The sequence below is a fragment of the Falco peregrinus genome, chromosome 2, assembly GCF_023634155.1.
Source record: "Falco peregrinus isolate bFalPer1 chromosome 2, bFalPer1.pri, whole genome shotgun sequence".
Lineage (NCBI taxonomy): Eukaryota > Metazoa > Chordata > Aves > Falconiformes > Falconidae > Falco > Falco peregrinus.
Genome location: NC_073722.1, coordinates 69,106,812 through 69,133,282, shown reverse-complemented (window position 1 = coordinate 69,133,282; position 26,471 = coordinate 69,106,812). Strand labels below are relative to the sequence as shown.

Below are 26,471 nucleotides of genomic sequence, written 5' to 3'. Positions count from 1 at the left end.
GGAATTATGGGAAGTAGAACTGTCATAGTGCCTGTAGTTATGTAGCCATCTGGACCAGTTCATACAACACTTAAAGCAGGGAGCAATAGAGAGAAGCAGCAGTAAATACGGTGAGTTATTTCCTAAGACTGCATGAATCCTTTTCTTACTCATGACTGTAAAAATTGCTCTGACGCGGCAGTTTAGCAGAAAGATTTCATAAAAAATGCCTTCCTGTATGGAATCATGTTGTCCTGCACTGAAAAAGATAAGCAGGGAAGACACAGAATGACAAACGACTGTACAAAGAGTAAAGGTTTACTGCAAGTGAACTACCAAATGCCACATGCTATGTCTTACTGAGACAGACGACCAAATAGATTACAGGAAGACTTCAATGTTGGCCAAGCTCCGACAGTGAAGTGGGCTTTAAACAGTTTTATGAGGTGTGCCAGGGGTGTTTAACAGCAGACATCTCTCAAACTAAACAAAATGTTTAAGACATCTGGACTGGCCCCAACATCAGATTAGGATATTGGCCAATGACAGAAGGACAGGAATTCACACTATATAATGGAAATAGTCTGACGAAGGCTACTATGCAAAAACAGAGAGATACAAAACAATAAAGGAACAGACCAGCAGAAGACTGAAGATTATTTCATAGCTAGATGACAACCATGTATAGAAGATGCATAAAAGGGCAGGTTTACAAAACTGCAGTGATCAGCTTAGAGAAGAAACTTCTTAGAAATACACGGAGATGAAGAATTTGTGCCACCAACACAATGTCCAACAACATTCAATTTTTGAAGGAAAAGTATTTTTTTGGCTTTTCTATATTGTATTTTTTGTTAAAATCTTTCTAAAACAAACTCAATAGACATTTAGCAATCTCAAATACTAGTGAAACTTACCTCCTTTATCCTAACCCTGTGTTTCACAGAAGTAATATGCAAGTATTGAAGCTCAGTATGCATTAGTAAAAATCATGCTGTTTAAGTCTCTAGCTGGGTGGTAACTACAAGCTACTTCAGCTGTTTCCCAGACATAACAGGTATAAATTTGTAAAAAACCTCTGCCATCAGAAACTCTGACCAGACTAAATGCTTGCAAGACTGATCAGTTTCTAAAGAGCCATAATTAGAAGACCTGTGTATTAGCGTAGCCTCTTGTTAGCCTTCAGGATATTTTTAAGGCAATAATATGAATTAACTTAGAATTTCTGTTTTTGAAATAAGAGGCAAGTAACCTTGAAAAGGAGTACCTGTTACCATGAGAAAAGGATGAAAGCTTCTCATTTGACCTGTTTGTTCCTAGACCAGTAACAGAAAAACTTTGGGTAAAGCTTAATGTAGATAAGATACCTAGATCTGCCTAAAGAGTATTCTGAACCATGTAACACCCACAAACTACCCCAAAGAAAGAAACATATTATTCAAGACTGGAATGTTATTTATTTCCCACAAATACAGCAACCATAAATGGGAAGAATAATAACCATTTTGCTTATGTACCCATGCTTAAACCTGCTTTCATTTCTAAATGAAATTTCTAATAGATATGAAACATTCAGTGTTAACCGTAAGTTAAGTCTATGTTAGCATTTCACAGTGCAAAACTAGTAGGTTAAAGTATCTATCAGGCCAACCTTGTAAAAATAAATTTTTAAATGAGTTAAAGTTTGCTGTCTAATTAACGTACTCAGAAGTCGAGGAGAAAAGTTCCCTTATTCCGTGAAAAAAAACTTTCTAACAGCCCCCATCTGAATTTACACATGAAAGTATTTAAGTACTACAGTCCTAAATACCCTATTTTTATAACAAAAAACCTAAACTCCCATCATCTTTAAGATTTTCTAGGTTTGTGTCATTTCAGGGTTACATTCCCAGCAGACACGCTTGTGGTTTATACTCTGTCAGCTTACACAATTGCTGAATTTGTTTCCTTAGAACTATGCTATGGTATGCTATGCTGGTGAGAGGGGGAAAAAAAAAAAAAAAAGTAGTGTTTTGAGTTTTTTTTTAAAGCATAAGCACTGAAAAACCAGCAAGAGGTTGTCTGGCTCCTTGCCTTACTCTCAAGCCAAATGATATGTGACTAGCCTATCTCCTACAGATGCTTGTCTAGACTTTTCAAATTTTTGCAGTGACAGAAGTTTTACCTGAAACACCCCTGATGGGTACTTAGCCCTTTACCACCATTTTCAGAATACAGACAACATTCTTCACATACTATGATAGCTTTTCCCAGTTAGGATACCTGTCCCTCCTGAACAGGTTTTACCCTTCAATGCTAACAATCCAGTTCTGAAATTTATTCCAAGCTTGCAATATCAACAAAGTGTTAGCTTTCGGTAGAAACACTACTCTAGCTCTCCATGTTTGGTTTTGATCATTTTGTTGATTTCTACTAAACTCTAGCTCTCAGTATATTAAGAACAAATAAATTTGGACAGACAGAATCAAATACATCATGCAGATTTATATAGCCAAGAGTTTAAGTTCTTTGAATATGGGAAAGTAAACCAAAGGGAACTGACAGCCATCCTGAAGTATGACAGCACTAAGGGTTCACTTAAACAGACCTTGTTTCTCAGCCCGTATTTTGAAAGAAAGATTATTCTAGCTCTCAGCCTACACTGCCATTCCAATACTATATTTAAGCAGGTAGGTGTATCTCTACTGACAGCACTGGAAATACACACCTACAAAATGTATCTTAACAGCACTGGATATACACACCTACAAAATGTATCTACAACTATTTAGAGATGTGCTGCTAATACACATTTTAATCAAGGGATTTTAATACTGCAGTGTTTGTGCAATGCATTTTAAAATCCTCCTCACTTAACAATTAGAGAACTAAAGCTTATTGAGAAGTCCATTTATACCTGTACAGGCAAACATGCACATTCAGCATAACAAAGATATAGACAGATATCCTATTAGACACCTTTCCCTGTCAGCAATATTTTTCCATAATTATAAAAGGGGAAACCCCCCCCCAAACATCTAGTGCACACTCTTGCTTTCTAAGACGTAGTCTAATCCTGAACCAATTGTTATGGTCATAATTTTAATGAAACCAAAACCACCCCCACCCCCTACTCCCCTCAACAAAAAAACCCGACACAACCCCCCAAAAAAACCAAGAGGGAAATATTTTCCCAAGACAATTTTGTAAAGAGTAGAACAACAACAACAACAACAACAAAAAAGTGTAATTCACCAAATCTAGAAGCAAAGCTCAAATAAGAGTGGCCTGCTTTTTGTCCTTCCACCCCTAGAAATACTAGTATGTTTGACAGTCTACCTTCTTGTACTTTGATTTTATTCCAGTGTAAAGGTGTACAAAATCCTGTATGACTAACAGGTGGATTATTCTATTCTCTGAAGTCCCCTTTAGCTATTAAGAGTACCTACAGGTTACATCAGGAAACACAAGAAATAACCTGTGCATGACGGTGATCTTAAGACACGCACTAGGAAAGTTTTACAGAGGAACTCACGTTTTATGAACCCTTTTCATTAAATACCACCTGAGACAGACAGTCCTTTACTAAAAGATATATATTTGATTTTCTTCTGTCAATGAAAACTACAGACTAGCAAGAACACTAATACGAATAAATATAGGATTTTGGCATTTTTTTTCCCTTAGTGCGTCGCCTACCACAGCACTTCTCTTTAGTCTGAAGAGGGCAGAATCTATAAATAGAACTGTATTTTGTTCATGTCACTACAAGTGGAAATATATAATTAAAGAACTTACAGCTTCAGGTAAAATGACATCAACCTTACAATGTTTGACACTATAGAAGAGCCTTGGTGAGCAAGTGTGCATTAACAAATTGCTCTGCTTCTGTACTGAAGCCAGCTCCCAAACCAATGGCTGTAAGCCAAGAACAAAGGAAGGACAAAAAACCAACCCAACCCAAAAATGTCAAGGCGGGGGAATTAAAAATGTAAGGGGAGGGGGGAAGAAAAAAAGAGAAAATGAAGGGGGGACAAAAAGGAAGATGGAAAAAAAAAAAAAAGAAAAAAGGAAGAGGGGGAGGAAGGAAGGAAAACCCCACTTACTAACAGCTACACATTTTCTGCATCATAAATGACACTATTTAGCAACAATAATCTCCAGGAATTGTACTATGAAACACATCTGCATCTACAAAAAGCCATCTAACGTAGCAAAGATGAGGAATATGTTTTTAGACGATGTTTCCATAAATATCAACCTGACCTACATCTTTCAAGAAAACCAGAATATTTTTTTTTTAAATTCTGTTGTCTTTTAGTATTTCAAATCCATTTTTTTTGTGTCATAGTTACAGCACCATTATCACGTGCATCACATGATAGACACCAAATTGCTGTTTTTCTTCAGCTATACGGCAAGTTGAAAAAGCAGTCCGCCTTCACTAACTCCATGATAAGTCACCTTGCAGTGTCACCTTCCATAAGGGACAGTTTTGAACTTGGGCAAGGTACACACATCAAAATTCCTTTGATAAAGTTATGAAAAATTTTCCTTTTAAAATTAGTGTTATAACTTCTATTCCACAGAGCCTTAATCTGAGCAACAGGACATTTTCAAAACTGTATGATAAAAAGTCAAACTAATAAACGCACCGTATTACCTTTGTTTGTCTACTGCTCACTGGCATATGGAAGACCTCACTATTATCTCCTTCAGCCTTTTCAAAGTTGGTGTTTTGATCTCAGATAATTTTCATTATAGAAGTCATAAAACAAATGAGAATGGGTAACAAATTCAGTGTGGGCTTGGTGGCCAGCTACTATTTCTTCCTCCTACCAAATTTTAATTAACTAAATGCTGAACCACTAGAAATTCTGGCACAATAGAAGTGTATGAATCACAGATGTGGGTAGGCAAAGAATTTTCAGGAAGAAAAACAACAGAAAATAACACACTAGCTACCTAGGGTCAGATACGTGTCTAAAGTAGAGTTCTCTGATGTGTGTAATTCCGTTGCTGTCAGCAGAAAATACTCCGTTCAAGACCTCGCTGTACAATTTTATTAGTGTAGAATTTCCCCTATTTTCTAATCTTTAATCCATTACTGAGCTGGATGTAATCCTTATAAGGATCACCATTATGGGATTCAGCATTTCTGCATGTCGCTACAATGGCAACCAATGTAACTGTTTCTCCCACGTTAGCAAATCACAGAACCATTTAGGTTGGAAAAGACCTTTGAGATAATCAAGTCCAACCATCTACCCAGGACTGCCAAGTTCATCACTAAACTATGTCTCTAAGCACCACATCTATGCATCTTTTAAATACCTCCAGGGATGGTGATTCTCCCACCTTCCTGGTTCCAATGATTGACTACCATTTCAGCAAAGAAATTTTTCCTAACATTCAATCTAAACCTCCCCTGCTGCAACTTGAGGCCATTTGCTCGTCCTGTCATTTGTTGTCCGGAAGAAGAGACCTACTCCACCGCCAACAACCTACTTACATGTAGTTATAGAGCCCAGTAAGATCCCCCGAGTCTCCTCCCCAGTTCCCTCAACCGCTCCTCATAAGTCTTGTTCTCCAGACCCTTCACCAGCTTCATCGCCCTTCTCTGGACACACTCCAGCACCTCTACGTCCCTCTTGCCGTGAGGGGCCCAAAAGTGAACACAGGATTCAAGGTGCAGCCTCACCAGTGCCGACTACAAAGGTACAATCACTTCCCCTATCCTGCTGGCCACCCTGTTTTGGATACAAGCCAGGATGCTGTTGGCCTCCTTGGCCACCTGGGCACACTGCTGGCTCATGTTCAGCCGGCTGTCAGCCAGCACCCCCAGGTCCTTTTCCCCCAGGCAGCTTTCCAGCCCCTCTTCCCCAAGCCTGTAGCCTTGTGTGGGGTGGTTGTGACCCAAGTGCAGGACCTGGCACTTCTCCTCATTGAACCTCATACAACTGGCCTTGGTCCAGCCTGTGCAGATCCCTCTGCAGAGCCTTCCTGCCCTCAAGCAGATCAACACTCCTCCCAACTTGGTGTTGTCTGCAAACTTGCTGAGGGTGCACTCGATTCCCTCATCCAGGTCATTGATAAAGACATTAAACAGGACTGGCCCCAATGCTGAGCCCTGTGGAACACCACTTGTGACCGGCCAACAGCTGGACCTAAGTCCATTTACTTCAGGCTTGGTCATCCAGCCAGCTTTTAACCCAGCGTAGAGTACCCCTGTCCATGCCATGAGCAGCCAGTTTCTTCAGGAGAATGTTGTAGGAGACTGTGTCAAAGGCTTTTCTAGGGTCCAGGTAGACAACATCCACAGCCTTTCCCTCACCCCCTGGGCAGGTCATGTTGTCATAGAAGGGGATCAGGTTCATCAAGCAGGACCTGCCTTTCATAACCCCATGCTGGCTGTGCCTGATCCCCCAGCTGTCCTGCACATGCTGCGTGATGGCACTCAGGCTGATGTGCTCCATAACCTTCCCCGGCACTGAGGCCAGGCTGACAGGCCTGTAGCTCCCTGGATCCTCCTTCCTGCCCTTGCTGTAGATGGCTGTCACACTGGCTAACCTCCAGTCTCCTGGGACCTCCCCAGTTAGGCAGGACTGTTGACAAATGATGGAGAGTGGCTTGGTGAGCTCCTCCACCAGCTCCCTCAGTACCCTCGGGTGGGTCCCATCCAGCCCCATAGACTTGTGCACACTGAAGTGGAGCAGAGGTCACTGACTGTTTCCTCCTGGGCTGTGGGGACTTCATTCTCCTCCTCATCCCTGTCCTCCAGCTCCGGGGGCTGGGTACCTAGAGGGTACTTGCTGGTCTCACTGTTAAAGACTGAGGCAAAAAAGGCATTAAGTACCTCAGCCTTTTCCTCATTCCTTGTGGCAATGTTCTCCTCCGCATCCAATAAAAGATGAAGATTATCCTTGGCCCTCCTTTTGTTTCTGATGTGTTTGTAAAAACATTTGTTGTTATCTTTTATGGCATCAGCAAGCTTAAATTCTAGCTGGGCTTTTACCTTTCTTATTTTCTCCCTGCATACCCTAATGATATCCTTATATTCCTCCTGAGTGGCCTGCCCCTTATTCCAAAAGTAGTAAATTCTTCCTCCTGCCTCACCCCTTCCCAAGTTCCAGCCAAAGCTCGCTCTTCAGCCACACTAGTCTTATTCCCTGCTGGCTTGTCTTTCAGCTCATGGGGACGGCCTGCTCCTGGGCCTTTAATATTCCTTCTTGAAGAATGTGCAGCCTTCCTGGACAACCCCTTGGCCCTTCAGGACTGCCTCCCAAGGGACTCTGTCAACCAGGCTCCTAAACAGGCCAAAATTGGCCCTCCAGAAGTCTGAGGTAGTAGTTCTGCTGACCCCCCTTTCCTTACTTCTCTGAGAATCTAAACCTCTCATTATTTTCTGATCGCTCTGCCCAAGACAGCCTCCAACCACCACATCACCCCCCAGTCCTTCCCTGTTTGTAAACAGCAGGTCCTGTGGGGCGTCTCCCCTGGCTGGCTCCATGACCAGCTGCAGCAGGAAGCTGCCTTCTGCACACTCCAGGAACCTCCTAGACTGTTTCTAAAGAAACTGTTCCTTGGATAATCATTTATTTTTGTGGTTGATCTTTGACTACATGTCACATCTTAAAGTTACATGCCTGTGTCTCACAAAGTAGAATTCTCTGTGTTTTCCACTTCAACCATTCTACTGTAGCTCCTCATTGCACTGGATTGCTTTTCCACAGCCAGTCTTTCTGGACTTCCTATCTGAGGCCAAGGTTCTCCCCTTTGAAGCTCTTACTAGCCTGGAGTCAGCAAAAAGACACATTCCTGAGGGTGCACAGCATCAAAAGAATATATCTCATCTCCTCCAAAATAACAGAAGATGAGCTTGCGTGAACTAACCTAAAAGGCTTATTCAAAGGTACATTTTTTCTCATATCTAGGCTTAGTGTTTCCCTATTCTCAAACAGCATCTGTCCCCATCTTTTTTTGTTAGCTGCCCTATCCCTTCTCAAGGCCGTAATTAATCTCTGTATGTCAGTGATGATATTGGCATGGATCTCTGGAGGAAGGTGTTTGCCAGGCCCTATACTGCACCCATTCCAGGTGGGAGTGAATTGGTCTGCGGGTTCCTTCAACTGTTTGCAAAGAGCTGTGCATATCTGGATCTTTCCTTCATGGGTTTGTTTCTAACAAAAGGTGCTGGCGACTTTGTACTATTTGTAATGAACTCAGTAATCAAGCCAAGCTACAGTAATCATATATTTTTGAGTTATATAATGTACATTATCACACAAACTTATGGCAGAATGCTAAAAGACTGAGCTATAAGCAAAACTGCAAGTTTTAAAGTAAAGTCACTTATACATTTGGCCCTGAATGAATGAAAGAGCCTTCTGGGCTGCAAATTTGCTGACATCTAAGAGGAAGACGTACCCAAACTGTCCTAGTACAAGTCAGTACTGGTCTGAAAGCAGGTTCCTTGAGTCCTCCAGGACTCGCATCATAGTGGTGCCACTCTGACCATCCTCATTTTCCTGCCACAGTCTCCTGCTACTTGTCAGACTTAGGCAAAGGAAAAACAAAGGGAATGCATAATGCATTTGCTCTCTCTGCATCACCCAAATGAGATGAGATTTAGTAAGTCTCAAAACTACACATAAAAATCAGCAATGACTGCAGGGCTGGTTTTGTTTGTCTGTCTCAAATACTACCTCTTAAATCTTAGCTCTGATATTTATATTGTTTGAATAAAGTTTATACTTAACAGAGATTCTTAAACATGAGAAAAAAAGATATGAAGAAATGAAAGAGAATACAAAACACTTTGGGGTAGTAATTTCCTAAACAATCTAATTCTATTTAACAGTTGCTTATATGTCCCATTTTTACAGCCCCATAAGGAATGAACCAAGACATTTGTTACTACAGCAAAGGGATTTTCCACTATTCTTAATTAACCAATTATTTTATCAAATACTTCAAATATATTTCCTAATATGCTAGAACCTTGTTAAAACTATATAAAAACAATTAAAAATTTCCAATAGGCCTCCTGAAAATAACAAGTAATGCCCAACTGTACTGAGTCTATTGATAAAATACGGCCAAAGCTTTGAGACAAGCATTGGAAACAGTTTTCAGAATCAAGTAATCAGCAATGGCACTGTGCCCCTCTTTTTCCTCACATCATTAACCTTTTAAAATAGTAACTGAAACTGTTACATGCTGTGAACTGGAAAAAAAGCAAAATTTTTTTACTTTTTAAACTTTTTTTTAGCTTTAAATAGACATTTTCAAAAATTGCTACTGTAAAAACAAGAATTCTTAAAAAAACGTGTTCCGCAAGACTGCAGTAAAATAGCTTTATCAGTCTGGAAAGCAAGCCACTTTCACTGGCAGCCTGAGATAAGCCATTCCAACACACAAGAAAGCTCAAAAGCCACAGGAGTTTCAGACTGTTGAGCAACAACTGATTTTTAGATTGAAATTATCGCAAACATTTTGAACATCATAATCTCTTATTTGGGGTGACCCAGTTTCAGGTGAAGGTTGTAAATTACTTTCAGAAAATTCTCAGGCATGACACATGATTTATGTTAACCAAAATAACAGAAGTCCTGTTTGGAAGACAGAGGTGACAAAAAGCATAAGTAGTCAATACTTCTTAACCAGAAATAAGATTCAGGTCAGAAAGAGAAGGCACAAGGCTATGATAATTATATGTGAAAAATTACTGATTACAGATGTCTCAGCTAGACCAGTAACACTTAACTTTTTAGTCACACTATAATTGTCGTCCATCCTCACTCTTTTTTCCTTAGTAGTCAGTTTATGATATACTTTGGATTAATCTCACAATATTCCGTCGTGCCACTGCTGACATCCAAAATATTGCAGACATCACCAACACAAAAAAAATAATATACATTCAGAAACACCATTTTACCAAAACATTTCCTACCAGGGTATCAGCAAAGTTGTCATAAACTATAATCAGCAAAAAGTACGTATATTATAACACACAGATTTTAGTGATTTCATTTTAATATATAAAAAGATACATATTATGAGAACTAATGTGTTCTTACATTGACCTCAGCATAAAGTATTCAACTGCCAGTAAATCAGCTGGTTCAAGATAAATTTGAATACATAATTTAGAACCACTCAAGAAAAAAAAAAAAAGGGGAGAAATTACCTTAGGCAAGAAAATAAGTTAAATATTAATGAAACTATATCTAACTAAGACATACAGATCATAGATGGGGGAGGAGGGAAGGTGGAGAAAGATAGTCTTTTAGTTTAGCACTCACCTTTCAGACCATCTGAAGATACACAGTTAAATTTAATAAAAGCATTTTAAATGACTCAGCATATAGACTGAAAATGAAAAAAACCCACACCATACAGAATGGCCTAATTAAATTTCTTATAACTTGAAAAATAGAGTAGCAATTGCATAGTATATACTAAACTGAAAATAGCAGAAAAGAAAAATTTAGAAATCTGGACATATGTTCAAGGGCATACAGTAAGAGACAGAATTTGTGACAACGGTATTTACTGAAATTACAGAGCTTCATCTGTGACAACTCACTGAACTTCTGACAGACTGACTTACGCAACTATGAACTTAGCCTCAGCCTGCTTACTACCATATCCTAGACTACTGCTAACCTCTGTAAACTCTACAGTAGTGGAGACTGCCACACTTAAGTTTTTAAGCTTAAATGCTCTTCCAAACTTTATTCTCTCATGCAGTTCTTCTGAAAAAGAATTACTTGGTTTAAAGGAATTCTAACAGAATCACAGAATGGTTGGGGTTGGAAGGGACCTCTGGAGATGATCTCATCCAACCGCCTGCTAAGGCAGGTTCACCTACAGCAGGTTGCACAAAGCCACGTCCAGGCAGGTCTGGAATGCCTCTGCAGAAGGAGGCTCCACAACCTCTCTGGGCAGCCTGTCCCAGTGCGCTGTCACCCCCAAAGTAAAGACCATCTTCCTTATATTAGGGGGAACCTCCTGTGTTGCAGTTTGTGCCAGTTGTCCCTTGTCCTGTTCGCTGGGCACCACTGAAAGGAGCCTAGCCCCATTCTCTTGACACTCGCCCTGAAGATATTTGTATGCATTGCTAAGATCCCCTCTCAGCCTTCTCCAAGCTAAACATGCCCAGCTCTCTCAGCTTGTCCTCATAAGGGAGATGCCCCAGTCCCCTCATCATCTTTGTAGCCCTCCGTTGGACCCTTTCCAGTAGTTCCCTGTCTCTTGAACTGGGGAGCCCAGAGCTGGACACAGCACTCCAGATGCGGCCTCGCCAAGGCAGAGCAGAGGGGGAGGATAAGCTCCCTCGACCTGCTGGCCACACTCCTCCAATGATGGTACCATTGTCCCTCTTGGCCACATGGGCACACTGCTGGCTCATGGTCACCTTGCTGTCCACCAGCACTCCCAGGTCCTTCTCCGCAGAGCTGCCTTCCAGCAGGTCAACCCCAGCCTGTACTGGTGCAGGGGGTTGTTCCTCCCCAGGTGCAGGACCCTACACTTGCCTCTGCTGAACTTCATGAGGTTCCCCTCCACCCAGCTCTCTGGCCTGTCCAGGTCTCACTGAATAGCAGCGCAGCCCTCTGGTGTGTCAGCCACTCCCCCACTTTTGTATCATCATCAAACTTGCTGAGAGTGCACTCAGTCCCCTCATCCAGGTCAGTGATGAACAAGTTGAACAGGACTGGACCCAGCACTGACCCCTGGGAACACCGGTAGCTACAGGCCTCCAGCCAGACTCTGTGCTGCTGATCACAACCTCTGAGCTCTGCCATTCAGCCCGTTCTCAATCCACCTCACTGTCCGCTCCTCTAACCCACACCTCCTGAGCTTACCTATGAGGATGTTATGGCAGACAGTGCCAAAAACCTTGCTGAGGTCAAGGTAGACAACATCCACCGCTCTCCTCTCGTCTACCCAGCCAGTCATTCCATCATAGAAGGCTATGAGATTGGTCAAGCATGATTTCCCCTTGGTGAATCCATGTTGACTACTCCTAATAACCTCCTTTTCCTCCACATGCTTGGAGTTGACATCCAGGATGAGCTGTTCCATCACCTTTCCAGGGATGGAGGTGAGGCCGACAGGCCTGTAGTTTCCTGAGTGCTTCTTCCCACCCTTTTTGGCTTCCTCCAGTCCTCAGGCACCTCTCCTGTCCTCCATGACCTTTCAAAGATGATGGAGAGTTGCTTGGTAATAACATCTGCCAGCTCCCTCAGCACTCGGGGGTGCATTCCATCAGGGCCCATGGATTTGTGGGTGTCAGGTTTGCTTAAGTGAGTCTCCTCAACCACGGGAAAGAGTCTTCCTTTCTCCAGACTGTCTCTCTTGCCTTCAGGGTCTGTGAATCCTGAGGGCTGGCCTTAGTAATAAGAGTGATGCAAAGGAGGCATTCAGTAACTGCTTTCTTGTATCCTTTGTCACCAGGGCACCCACCTCATTCAGCAGCGGGCCCACATTTTCCCTAGTCATCCTTTTGCTACTGATGTACTTGAAAAAGCCCTTTTTGTTGTCCCTGATCTCCCTCACCAGATTTAATTCCAAACAGACCTTAGCCTTCCTCATCACCTCCCTGCATGTTCTGACAACTTTCCTATATTCCTCCCAAGTGGCTTGTCTCTTTTTCCACCTCCTGTAAACTTCCTTCTTCTGCCTGAGTTTTTCCAGGAGCCCCTTGCTCATCCATGCAGGCCTCCTGCCTCCTTCGCTTGATTTCTTGCTCACAGGGATACACCAACCTTGAGCTTAGAGGAAGAGATGCTGTAATATTCGCCAGCTGTCTTGGACCACTCCCACCTTCTAGAGCCCGAGCTCATGGGATTCTTCTAAATAGGTCCCTGAAGAGGCCAAAGTTAGCCCTCTTGAAGTCCAGGGCTGTAATCCTACTTACTGCCCTGCATCCTCCACACAGGATCCCAAACTCCACCATCTCATGATCACTGTAGCAAAGGCTACCCCCAGTCCTCACATCCTCAGCCAGTCCTTCTTTCTTTGTTAGTACAAAGTCCAGGAACACACCTTGCCTTGTTGGCTCCTCCCCAACCTGTGTCATCAGTGCCTTGCAGGAAGCTCCTGGACTGCGTGTGCCTCCCTGTGCTGTCTTTCCAGCAGATATCAGGATAGTTGAAATCCCCCATGAGAACTAGGGGCTATGATCACAAAGCTACTTCCAGCTATCTGTACAAGGCCTTATCAACTTCCTCTTCCCGATCAGGTGGCCTGCAGTAAACGCCCACAACAGTGAAACCCACATTGGCCTGCCCCTTAATCCTTACCCATAAGCTCTCGACTCATTCTTTATCAACCGCTAGGCAGAGCTTGATGCATTCCAGTTCTCCTCTCACATAAAGAGCGACTCCACTACCTTGCCATTGCTCCCACCGTGTCTCTGTAACTGCAATGAGATCATGGCCCTGTGACCACTCAGATCTCTAATCCTTCCTGTGTATTCCCCATGCTGCACGTGTTGGTGGACAGGCATTTCAGAGAGGGAATCAAGCACACAGGTTTCCCAGGAGGTGTGCAAGTGGATACACCATAGCCACGCACACACCCTTGAGGTGGCTGGCCTGCTGGTGCTTATCTTGGGAGGCAACTAAGGAACATATATCACTGCTCTGTTTGGCCTGACTTAGTCTCCAGTTGGATGTGATGGCATGAGCACTGCCACTTTGGGACCCCACTGCCAAGTCCTTCAGTTTAAAGCCTGCCTCACAAAGTTAGCCAAAGATTCCCTTATCTCTTCTAGACAGGTGGATCCCATCCCTCCCTAACAGATCATAGTCATCAAAGCACGTCCCATTGTCATAAAAGCCAAAACCCTCACGATGGCACCAGCCACAAAGCCAGAAGTTGATTTGCATATGTCTATTTCTGGCTGCACCCTTTCCTCTAACTGGTAAAATGGAAGCAAAAATAACTTGGGCACCAATATTTTTCACTTGCACCGCTATGGCTTTATAGTATTCCTGGATTCTGCCTAGATTCTAGCTTGTGGCATCATTTGTGCCCACATTAAAGCACAGCAGTGGATAACCGTCTGTCCTTCTCACAGGTTGGGGCACCGTGTCAGACCTTAACTCCTGAACACAGCACACCTCACATGACTCCCTGTCAGGCCGGCAGGTGGATGCCTTAGTGCCCCTTAGCAGAGAGTCACCCACTATGAGCACTCGTCATTTCTTAAGTATGAATTATTGAATTGCACACATGGTGTTCAAACAGAGCCCGCTGAATCTATAATTAGCCCAACAATTACCCAAAAGTTACAGTTACTTTAAGAAAGTCCACACAATGAAAACAGTGTCACCACTTAACTAAGACCTGTATTATGTTAGTATAATCCTGGGTTGGAGAGGGGGAATTAATACAAGAACGTAAGTATGTTCTGGGTGCAGTAGCCTTCCAATTCATATGTTATAGAAATATTAGTCCATCACAAATGGAAACACATCTTTCAGTTGACAGGGCTTACTCAGTTCAAATGCATTCTACTGACTCACTAGAAACTTGCTCAGAAAGAAGACCCAATCTTCATGGTTAACTGCAATTTTTTTTTTTTTTCTTTTCAACACTTGCTTTTATGGGTAGGTCAACTATCTCCCACTGAACAAGACGACAGAACTTCTGTGCAATGATCATGTAGCCTGCAATCCAATTTTGAAGGTTCTTTTGAAAGCTTTACGTTTTGAATGGAAACCAATTTAACACAGAACAATTCCAATAGCTTCTATACTGCTTTCCCTAATCCTTTTACATTAACTGTTTCCACAGCAAAAGTTTAATTATTTTTGAAAGGAAAATAGGCTAGCACCAGCATCAAAGTGGAAAAGCACTGTTCAGAACATCACTGCATTTTTTTCACTATGAAATCGCTATCAACTGCATTGTTTCTATACATTGCATGTCTACAAAACAGTTGCTTATGAATTATTTAAAATTGTTCTAAATTTCACAAGAAAGTGCTCCAACCTTCACCTGGAAATAATAACAAGCTCACCCAATTCTTGCTGATGACAGCAAAAAGACTTCTAACTTCATCAAGCTATAGTCACACTCTGACAGTTAATTTGCCTAAATCCATGATTTCAAAACACATGTAAGATTTTCAGTATATATTCATGTGCAAGTACATACTTTCTTCAGCAACACACAGGGGAAGACAGAAAAAGGGAAGAAATAGTTTTTTCTGTACCTGGCAAGTCTGAAAAAAGGAGAATGCATTCATTGAATCCATTAGCCAGAAGACGATCCCTCAGCTGTTGAAGTATTGCAACTCCAATACAGAACGGGAAGGAGGAATTTCCAAGCAGTAATGTATCCCACAAGTGAAAAATTTTGTGCAAAGGAAAGACATCTGCACAATGAACAAGCACAATAAAAAAAAACAACTCTATAAGCATATAAGTTGATAAAAACATATACACACACACACACACACTTCTAAGGAGTTGCATATATACTTTTTTCCTCTCCAATTCTGGGGCTATTTCTTTTTTACTTGGGAGCAAAAAGGACTCAAGCTGTTTAGAAACAGATTTGCCTTCTATGCAGTTTGAATATTCTGGAAATCATCAGTGCATTCTTTCATGATTAAATACTCAGAAACACGTAGGTTTTCATATTTCAAACAAACAAAATCAGGCAATTTATTTTTCTTTTGGTATGGTGCAATTATACATTAGGATATGCATTTCATTTTTTCCAATAGTATAAAGACATTGATGAATTAATAAACTCAACTACTTAAAATTATGTAAAAAAACTTAACAAAATAGAGCAAAAACTGGCAGAATAAAGGAAAGACAAGGAGAAAGGCCTGTTAAAAATAGCAACACTTTATATATAAAGCTGAAGGTGGCTCTCCTAAAATAAGCTATCCTCCAACTAAATAGGTTTAACATTTATTGCAATTCATTGCCAAGGAAATCATCTCCTTGGTTTTCCAAAGGTACTGATTCTCATGAAAGTTTTAGAATGGACAACTTCAAGAACCAGTGCTTTACAGTCAAGATCTTCAGAAACTGCAATCAAGACTCTCACATTAAATTATTTGATATTTCATCAGAGAAATAATTCATCAGCTCTTTCCGTACTGCCACTTTTCTTTTTTTTCAAAGACTGCCAATGTTGACATGACATGAAAAAAAAAATAATAAAAAAATCACAGAGATCTTTGAGCAAAGATTTTTAATTGCTTTCTAGACTTTATTAACTTCATCCTCTTTCACTAAAAGCTCACCAAATTATAAAGGTCTTGTTGTTCCTAACATACATGAACATGTATCTTGGTAAAATACCGCTAGTAGAATAACAATGCGTCAAGGTGCAATAAAAAATGCTTGTTTTCTTGGTCTTCAAAAACAAAGTTACTCTCTCTCTGACATTATTTGGGTGAGGGCAAGGGAAGGTGGTAAGGTATGGGTTGTTTTTTTCAACTATTATTGTATCTTTTTCCAGTAGATAACAGCTTCCTTTGCATACCCCCTAAATACTGTATATGTAAAATAATCCAGTTCAAATTTAGTATTTTTTTTTTTTAAGTTAATTATTATCATATCAGAGCAGTAAGTATGTGACAGGCACTGTTGAGACTTAAACCACAACACACATCCTTGCAAATTACAAGCGATCTACTGAATGATAGACACATCAAACCAGTTGGGAAGGCTTTAGCTGAAAAAGTGAGAAAAATTATGCTTAAGAAATAGAAGAACATTTAATCAGAGAAAAAGAATGCATACTCACGTGTAAACATTGTAAGAAACCATGGAATAGCATAAAGCTGCAAAAGGTGATGATGGGGGGAAGAGAATAAAAAAAAGTTTTAAAAGCTGAAGTTGTTTGTGACAAGTGACAATTATGTACTACAGTAAAGATTGTCTAGCTTGGCATGAATGTATTTAAAATGGGAAATAACTGATTGGCAGAACCACTATCACACAACTTTTAGCCCCTCTGAGAAGCTTTTTTTTCTTCCCCCCACCGCCTCCCCCCCACCCCCCCCCCCCCCCAGCCCCAAGGCCCCCATTCTCATCTCTTTCAAATTCCTAGTTTGTGATACTGTATTGAAAATAATAACAAACCCAACCAACACCCTTCCCCAGGCTTCGGTTTGTAAAAAATAACCACCAAAGTCTTAAAGAACTCAAACCCCTGCTCTATTAAACTGTCACTGTTCTCACCTTAGTGAAAATTAGCAAAAGGTGCCTGAACAAGGGTAAACCAACTTGATTCAATATATATTTTTGACTATGGAAAGAACCTTGGTTCTATATAAATAATTTAAAGTGCAAAACACAATCTCCATTAAAAAAACCAACAACCATATCAACCTTTTTCTCCTATGTTGACTATGTTCCCATGTCAGGAAAAGCAGTAAGAACTATTTCATTCTCAACAGCATATAGTGTCAGTTACTAACAAGTTAAACATTTATGTTGTGCTACTGTGACCTTTAAGGGCAGGTGTTAACTGAAGACTTTGAGACTGCTTCAGTATTCCTACTACTATGAGACTATCTAAGAACTGGTGCTGCTGCAGTAGCTACAGAAAACCTTTAGGTTCTGTGAACTTTCACATTCATGTCATCATAGAGAAAATTCAGTACGCTTTAGAAGAGCTAAGCATTTATATATATTTAACACCTTCAGAGTTTCTTAGTTTTCAGTGAAGTAGTTAGTATGTTGAAGGCAACAGAATCTGTTCTTGAAACATCGAACTGCACCAAAAGTCCCCACAAATTAGGAATGCAAGAGCGAGACAATCATTGTTAAATTTTACTTAGTTGCACAGCTCATGTGCTCTGTTTTCCACTTCTGAAGATTTACAGTTAGACATAAAGCTTAATATATTACTTTTTAGCTCATAAAAAGTGCAAATTAGTCTTCCTATTAAGCTTTCCCTGGAAGCAAGCACATGAGAAGCAGAAAGCATAATTGATATTATGTTAATAAATTACTACTTATTCCATAAACACTTAACTGGGTTATGGCACCGACTAAATGATACTCATATTTGCCAAAAAGCTCTTTAGCACAGCTTGCTCTAGATTTTATTCCTGTATCTTCATCTGAGCATTTGATAGTATTTGAACCGTACTATTCATAAAACTATAAAAGCTGTGATGACCAACTGTTCACCACTTTCAAAATTCAGGCGGCTTTTATGAAGTTTAGTCTCCAAGACACCAACAGATTTTAAGGGTTCAAAAACCAGAACAAATCCATTGCTGTCACTATTTTAATCTTAATATACAGTCATTCTACTTGCCCGGGTATATCTGTCATGCCTTCAATAGCTGTCTCTACTGAATAACAACATACCCTGTGTTCCCTGAAATATCCTCAGCAGGGGCAGTAATCAGCTAATACCTATTTACCTGCTTGCTTGTATGCAATATCTTGCTTTCCATGCAGTAGGAAAACAAATACTTCTAATAACCTGAGACTCCTCTTTGCTTGGAGGTACATATTAAGTGGACATCATTTTGAACTATGTTACTTCCTTGGTATTTAAAAGCAATTATTGTCTCCTTTTCATATATATGATTAAAATGTTTCACCAAAGCAGGTCCACACTTTCTCCTAATTTCACAAACACCTCTGTCTTCTATGCATCTACATTGAAATACACAAGAAAATACACAAAATTTACAACATTGAACAGATTATTAAGAGGTAACCACAAGGCAAACCACCACTTTGCTCCAAACCATTCTCACCAAACATATGAAGTGACATGAAGAGTAGGTCAAACTATTGAAGTAGAAGGTATCAGTCCAATTTTTACTGAAGGGAATTCTCCCTCTGACTTTCATAAATCTAATATTCTAAGACAAGGAGATCTTGGTAAACCTGAAGAGGTTACAATTACTATTAATGATCAGTCAAAAAAAAAGCCACAACACTGGTGGTATTATTCCACCATGCAAGTCAAACTGAAAAACTCAAACAGATAGCTTACCAAATTCGTTTAATTAAACGAATGAACTTTTAACATACTATTAGTCAATACTGCCCTCTAGCAATCACCGGCTGGGAGAGCATCGTGCAAGGCTTCTGTACCAACACGCTGCTGTTCAAGAAAGAGGTTTTCAACCCTTCACTGCTGAACCCTGAAATGCAATGGGGTTGTATTTATTGTTCACACTAACTCTCCGTAGCTGGGAAGCATACCTAATGTTTAATCAAAGTAGCGTTTGAACTGCTGGAACAGCCTGAGAATAAGTCACCAACGCTTCACTTTTTTTAAAAGTGAGCTTGAGATCAGCAAAGGCATAATTATCATTTTGCTTCGCTAGTAAAATACAAGAACTTTTGTGCTTTTAAGCAAGGACTTAAGGACATTTCTTACACATGAAGAACACAGCAGTCCCCTAACATCAGTTTCCATTCAGACAATCTGAATAAATCCACAGGGTTTTTTGTGGGGTTTTTTTGTGGGTTTTTTTTTTTTTTTTTGTTTTTTTTTTTTTTTGTTACAATTGAAATCTCTTGTCCTTAGACTTGGTTTCATTTTCCATCTTTCTTTTATCCCTAGCTAAAGTTTCCAATAGTACTCTGCTAGGACAAATTCTGCTCAGTACCTGAGCTTGGAGATGCAGTTCATTGTTTTTCAACAGGGTGAAGATGTTTACGTGTCCATAGTTTGATAGGCATATTTTGAAAATAGTGCATCTCACTTAGATGCACTTAGAGATATCTGCTCAAATACCGATGAAAGCTTTTCCACGAGGATTTTTTTATTGCCTATTATTACTGTCTGGATTGTTTGATTATTTGACTGTTCCTCCAGAAGAAGGGAGTTTTACACACTTCTGCCTACAGAGAGTAAGATTTCAGTTGTAAATACAATAGTTCTTAAAGAAATGTAGGCTCAGGGGATTTTATATTAGAAGGGATAGCAATGTGAAAATGAATGCTAGCATTTGTTGGTGGGGATGGTAGGGAGTATCAAAAGGCATGCACAAGCTTCTCACTCAATGAAAAGTCTGTAAGAATAAAGTGGCTGTCCTGTATGATTGAGATGCATCTTATGAACATACTAAGGCAGCTACAGTGAAGCCATATACCTTGTTGCAGGATAATGAAAATGAATTATTTAAAATTTAAGGTTTGAGTTTTCAAAACATCAAAACCACCTACATTCTTCACAAGTTCTTGTTAGTTATGCATGTATATAACAGTTTACAAAAATCTCTAGGAAAGTTCAAAAACTCTTACGTTCACACTCCACATCTCATAGACTTACAGACCGAATAGCAACAGCTTTAAGGATAAAAAATACAATAGAAATAATCATTATTCTTGCAATCTTTTATAAAAGAACCCTCACCTGACCATTTGTCATTCAATGCAGTATGTTAAACCGGTAAACTGTCTTCATCATTATTATAAAAATAATTTATAGATGGATGACAAAAAAATGTGTTACCATGCATTTTTTATGTTATTTGTTAGCATGTATTTCACACTATTTTCAGTGTTCAAGACTTCATTACGTTGGAGCCTTTCCTTCTCAAAGCTGAAGTCACACTTACAGGAATACAGGAACTGGATCAGGAATAAATGGCAACATGGGTAAAAACATTCTACCTCCACAGTGATTAGCTCCTTTGCTTCAGAAGAACAGGCTAAAAACCCTGCAATGGACAGTTGTAAGGTAAGTTTGTCCACCACGGTAACCTGCTTTCTACACACTTTAGGCATGCACTAGCTTAACTGACAACAGAAAGGATTTAGGAAAGGTATCATGTATTTCTTTTCTTATTGAATTGCCCAGTAAGATTCCCAGATATTGAAGAACTGTTAAGTAATCCAACCTTTCTTTCCAAGATTACTAAACTAAAAGACCATTTGACATACTACACAGAAAAGTGGTCAAACAAAGAAAGAAGGAATGATCCTCAGTTAAAAGGATGATCTGCAGCTACAGGGAATCCTTTTCACCCTTGGGAGCCCCCCCCCCCTTCCTCCTTTCGCACCCCCGCCACTTCCCCCTTCCACTGTGGTCACGCTCACCAAGTAAAGTGAACCCTGGCTCCAGGTCCCCTGCACAGTGAACGTGAAAAGATTTGACCCTTAGCAGGAAGAGAAACCCCGCATTTCCCCCACAATCCTCCTCCCCACCCCCCAAAACTTTAAGGCCCTGCTTTCTTTCTTAAAAGCAATTTAAAGGAAAATCTGTATTTTTTTATTTACATTTTATATTTTTGTACATATTGTTAGGAGGTCTGCTATTTTTAAGTGATTTTGGATTGACCAAAAGGGGGCCTTTGAAGCATATATCTCTCTTGTTACTGATCTCTGACTTTACTTGAGGTGTGACCAGGCCCAAACCATTATCTCAAAGGAGAATAAAACAAAACCTTTTGAAAAAATAAAAAACCCCTGAAACATAAAAAAAAAAAAATATTTATAACTTTATTCTGAGCATTCCAGTAACCTTTTTCAATGTACTTCAGCTGTTCCATAGATCGTGGTTTGTATGAGGTGGCAAGGCCAAAGATAAAAAGTTGTTGGGGTTTTCTTTGTTGTTTTTTTTTTGTCCTGTTTATAAAGTTGTTTATTTTCATTATTTTTTTTTTAAATTTTTTTTTTTGGCTTGTTTAATGTATGTGTGAAACAATGTTGTCCAACAATAAACCAGAATTTTATTTTGCTGAGTCATCCTAACAACGCTGCTGCCCCAACGGCTGCTTTTTGGTTTTATTTTCACTTGTTGAGAAAAAAATTTTTTTTGCTCTTTACAGCTTTCTGAGGAGGGGAAGCCGAGAGGGATGTGCTGATCTCTTCTCCCTGGGATCCAGTGATAGGACACAGAGGAACAGTTCGAAGATGAGCCAGGGAAGGTTTAGACTGTTCATTTCTTTACAGAGAGGGTGGTCAAACACTGCAACAGGCTTCCGAGAGTGGTGGTCGATGCCCCAAGCTTGTCAGTGTTTAAAAGGCATTTCAACAATGCCCTTAACAACATGCTTTAATTTGGTCAGCCCTGAATCGGTCAGGCAGTTGGACTAGATGATAGTTGTAGGTCCTTTCCAACTGAAAGAGTCTATTCTATAAAACCCTGATCTTCCAGCTTCATGTTCTGTCTTTGTATAAATACACAGACACATACAAGGCTATATGTTGCCCAATCACATATGTAATTGCTACAGAAAGGTGCAAAGATGTTTTGATGACTGGGGACGTAAAGAGCATGCAGACTGAGTAATTTTTCAGATTAGATTCTACACACCTGCATGTACCTACACAAACAACATTTGAAGAATGATCACTTTACTCACAAGATAAAAATACCAGCAATACACCTCTTCCCCAGATTCACCACTAAGTAATTGTGTAACGGAACAGAGATGGAGTACTTCAATCACAGGATTTTTAATTCTCAGTTAGAGGAAGCCCTATTATCGACATTTCCTGCATATCGCCAAACCCAAGCTAACCTATCTACCTATGACAGCAGCTCCAACACAATGATACTAAATAACTGCAGCCAGACTTTTGACCTTTGTTAATGGCCAGCTGACAACTGTCTAGCTTCCATAACTTGCAGCTGAAAGCTCTTTAGAAAAATATATGGCTACAGTTACCCTTTCAGTAACGTTACACACTTGTTTTTCTTCAGTTCAGAATGGTCTGCTGTTGAAGTCCGAATTATTCAGTAAAATATAAAAGATGTTATAAAGCATTTTATAGAGTGGGGACCATTATAAACTTTGGGAGAGTGCGCAAAGAACCACCATCAGATTCATCGTATATATATCCCCCTATTGACATGTAACTCACACAGCGTACTTAATCCAGGAACCACATCAGCTAACAATATTCACAACTATTCAAGACTCAGCAGTGTTCAATATTCTGAGAGCTACGTGACCCAAAGCAAAGGATAAGGGTGCCAGGAAACACAGTCGTTCCTGCAGCTGAGCCTGTGTTTCAGTGATGAAAGATTAATCAGGTTTTACTTTGATAGGATTAGTACTTGAGCATGAAACTCCGGTTCAGATCTCATTACTACAGTGTATATCCTTCACCTCGATGGATCCTGTGCTGTCTTGTTACAGGTGCAAAAATCACTTCTCTCACTAATCTAAAAGGCAGAATAACTTTTACTTCTAACAAAAAAAGAAAAAAAAAAAGACTATTTAGAAAGGAAAACCTCTCTTCAGAGGTTAGTGTTAATTTTAGAACTAGCATCTGTATTAAGTGAAAGTTTGGTTTTTGTTTTTGTTTTTTTTTTTAAATATACCTCTGTTTTGCAACTATGTACTACATTACCTAATCATCTCTGACTATAAAACTTAGATAAGGCTCATATTTGACTATGCGCTGTCCAATGACTAACACAACACAACACCTAAAATATAACAAAACAGGTGATTCTAAACTATTCCAGCTTACTTGCATCTTCAGAGTTTTCACTTGAGAATTGTGACTGTACAAGCAAACACTAGGAGCTGCAGAAAGATGAGCTAACACCCAAGATAGCTTGCTACAGAGCTCTTACATAGATTAGCAGCAGAAATGGGGACCTGCAAGACGGTCAGGGAAACTACACCTCTACCTCTTCAGTGGGAACTAGTATCCTGGACAAAATACACAGACAAATTGGTTTGTTCATCCACAGCCTTTAACAAATACTTATCAAGTGCATTTACATAGTGATGTTGCAAAATTGATTCTCCTTCAGGAACTTAAGTCTTAATGTTACCCATGCCCTTCGTCCCCACAAACATTTAGGCTTTCTACAGATTAACATTCTCCCTTCTCCCCACCTTCCCTTCAAATTCCTCCCACTCACCCTCATCAGATGTGTTATCAGCAATACATGTGGCCTTCTCAAACATCTCTTGATAATGCAATACACTCACTTTCTTATCTGCTCATTTTAGCACCACAGTACCTTTTAAATTTGTATCGTTCATAAACAGCACTACTACATTAAAAACATCTCTACAAATGAAAGCATACATTTGCTTTTCCATTACGATATTTGTAAACAGTGATAATGAGTATCTGCCAGTCCCAAAGACACACAAATTCACCCAGAAATTGTGTACAACAAATGACCTTCAGAAGCTTGGCCTTGCTGCTTCAGCTTAAAGCATTTCCTAATCGGCAGAAGGCTTTTCTAATAAAATAAGCTTAATCTTGCTCATAGAAAAATGCATATTACATTTCTTATCTATAAAATTTCTATTTTACATCAACATCTCCTGACTTGTTTCCTTCTTCCATTTTAACCTCTCAGTCATTATCTGCTCTTGTGACCACTTGTAATTACTGGATTTCTAAATATCAAATATATCATGATATAGACTGTATCAATTAACAGTGTTCTCACCACAGCCTTGCCTAAATCCACTTTTCAGAAACATCAGAGAAACTTCAATAATGCTATAGTTGTAGGCAGACAAACATTTTTATAGAGTACTATCTTGGCTCTCTGGACTACACACATCTTGTTAAAAAAAAAGGAAGAAAGCATAACTATTTACAGTAGTAGCTAAAAGTGAGGAGCTAAAGGTGGCCTTGTTTTGCTATGTCCAGCATAGCTGTCCCTCTTTACTACATTCTGGCTGTGCTCTCAGTTTTCATTTTCCTCCATCATCTTCTTCCAATGAAAGCATAAAACAAACACAAGTTATGCACTTGTTTGGTGTTTTTGATAAGATTCCAACGAATGAGTGCTAAGCATTTTCCAATGTCTGACATACCTACAAGATTAACCACACTTGCATATACTTCTTGTGTTACTTGCAAATGGATGTGTCTTTTGTGTTAGCCAACACAGCATTTAATTATTTTACATAAATTTTGCTATTAGTCATTCATGGCCTCATTAATTTTTGTATATTAATCCAAATTAAAAAACGAATTATATATATCTTTTAGGATGAACCTGTAACTTATAATAAACTGACTAGTAGTATTTTTGTGGTATTTACTGTGCCAACAGAACGGGAAGGACCGAGGTATGTAAAACAACAATAAACATTTTACCATTTTATCAGTGTACTCAGAAAGTCCATTAATATACAAGTTTCACTTATGTCAAAATGCTGCTGAAACAGTCTGGAAAGGTATCTCATCCTAGCTGCCCTCATTTTCAACTTTTTACTTCCTTTGAACAATAATTATAAGAACCCTTAGCACTTACATCAGGAATAAACCCAATTTCATTAAGGTGGTTACTCAGCTCTGGATCATGGAATGCAATCATCTGGGAAAACACCGTCAGATATTCTGAAATGACAAGCAAATTCAACATCATCATCAAAAATGCAAGCCACCACAAGCTGCTAGCCCACAACAGAGCTGTAGAAAAGGGAGAATACTAATTTTTTAAAAATATTTTTTCAAACCTACAATAAAACAGCAGTTGAATACCACTGCATCCTCCACCCCATTATATTCAATACAGAAGAAGAAACAGTGCATTTTTCCTCCCTAATACTTCTCACTTTGGATTTTCAGCAATGGCTTACTTGCTTCATACTTAGGTTATGATGTAATTTGACATGCTAAGTAAAGACTTTTCAGTATGAATATGAGTTACAAGATATTGATGGAAGCAAATTAGAAGACTTGCAAGGATTTTTAAGATCCCAAATGTTTTAGAGATACACAAAGTTAATACTCTAAATCAGGAGTACTCAAACATTTTAAACAGGGGGCCGGCGCGTGGATGAAGTGGCAGGCAGTCATCTGCGGCTGCTTGGTTTCCCCCCCCCCAACGCCCGGCGGGGGGGGGCAGGAGTGTTCTGTAAATACCGGGGGCCGGATTGAGGACCTTGGGGAGCCTTATCCAGCCCGCGGGCCGTAGTTTGAGGAACCCTGCTCTAAATTATACTCTGTGCTGTTTCTTTTCTACAAATTTTTTAACTTGTGTGTTTTTTGTTATATATACACATTATATACATACACACACACACACACATATATATATACACAATTACATTAGAAAATGGTATAATTTTCCACACATTTTATAATCCAGAAGTTGAGGTTTTAAGGTTACCATTTTCATGATCAGTAACATCTTAATCTGTATTTTTTGGGACAGAAATAGAGAAATACTTATTGTGAGACACAAAATTTATTAAATCCTCAGCATGGCACATTAGGCAGATGGGTACAATTTCATTAAGTTGTCTAAATAACACTTGCTTTTAACTGGAAAAGAAGCAGACAGCAGAACACAGACACTGGCAGATTTCTCCCTCTCTCTGTTCTGCCCCGTCCCAATTTTGTCCACACTGTCATATGCTGCCTTAGAAGGAAGAGGAAGAGGCAATAACATTGCAATTTTGTAACAGATGGCAATTCCTTTTCCTCCATGCTCTCAAGAAAAGGGTAAGTAGGGTCCAGCCAGCTAGTTGAGGGGAGGAAGAGAGACAAAGAATGTGAACCAGGGTTCTCCCAGATCAGAACATGCTGATACCTCAATGCTCCACAGACTACTGTCCCCAA

General features: G+C 39.8%; 1 protein-coding gene across 2 annotated transcripts in view; it reads right to left on the bottom strand.

Annotated features, from left to right (window-relative positions):
* TBCK (TBC1 domain containing kinase) overlaps nucleotides 1-26,471 on the bottom strand; it is a 117,998-nt gene that overhangs the window by 39,796 nt on the left and 51,731 nt on the right. For both annotated transcript variants that reach the window (XM_027787653.2, XM_005238051.4), the window contains exons 20-22: nucleotides 25,159-25,244; nucleotides 16,741-16,777; nucleotides 15,188-15,349 (exon numbers count right to left, since the gene is read on the bottom strand). In XM_027787653.2, coding sequence (XP_027643454.1) covers nucleotides 15,188-15,349; nucleotides 16,741-16,777; nucleotides 25,159-25,244 — 285 coding nt within the window. The remainder of the gene's footprint in view (nucleotides 1-15,187; nucleotides 15,350-16,740; nucleotides 16,778-25,158; nucleotides 25,245-26,471) is intronic.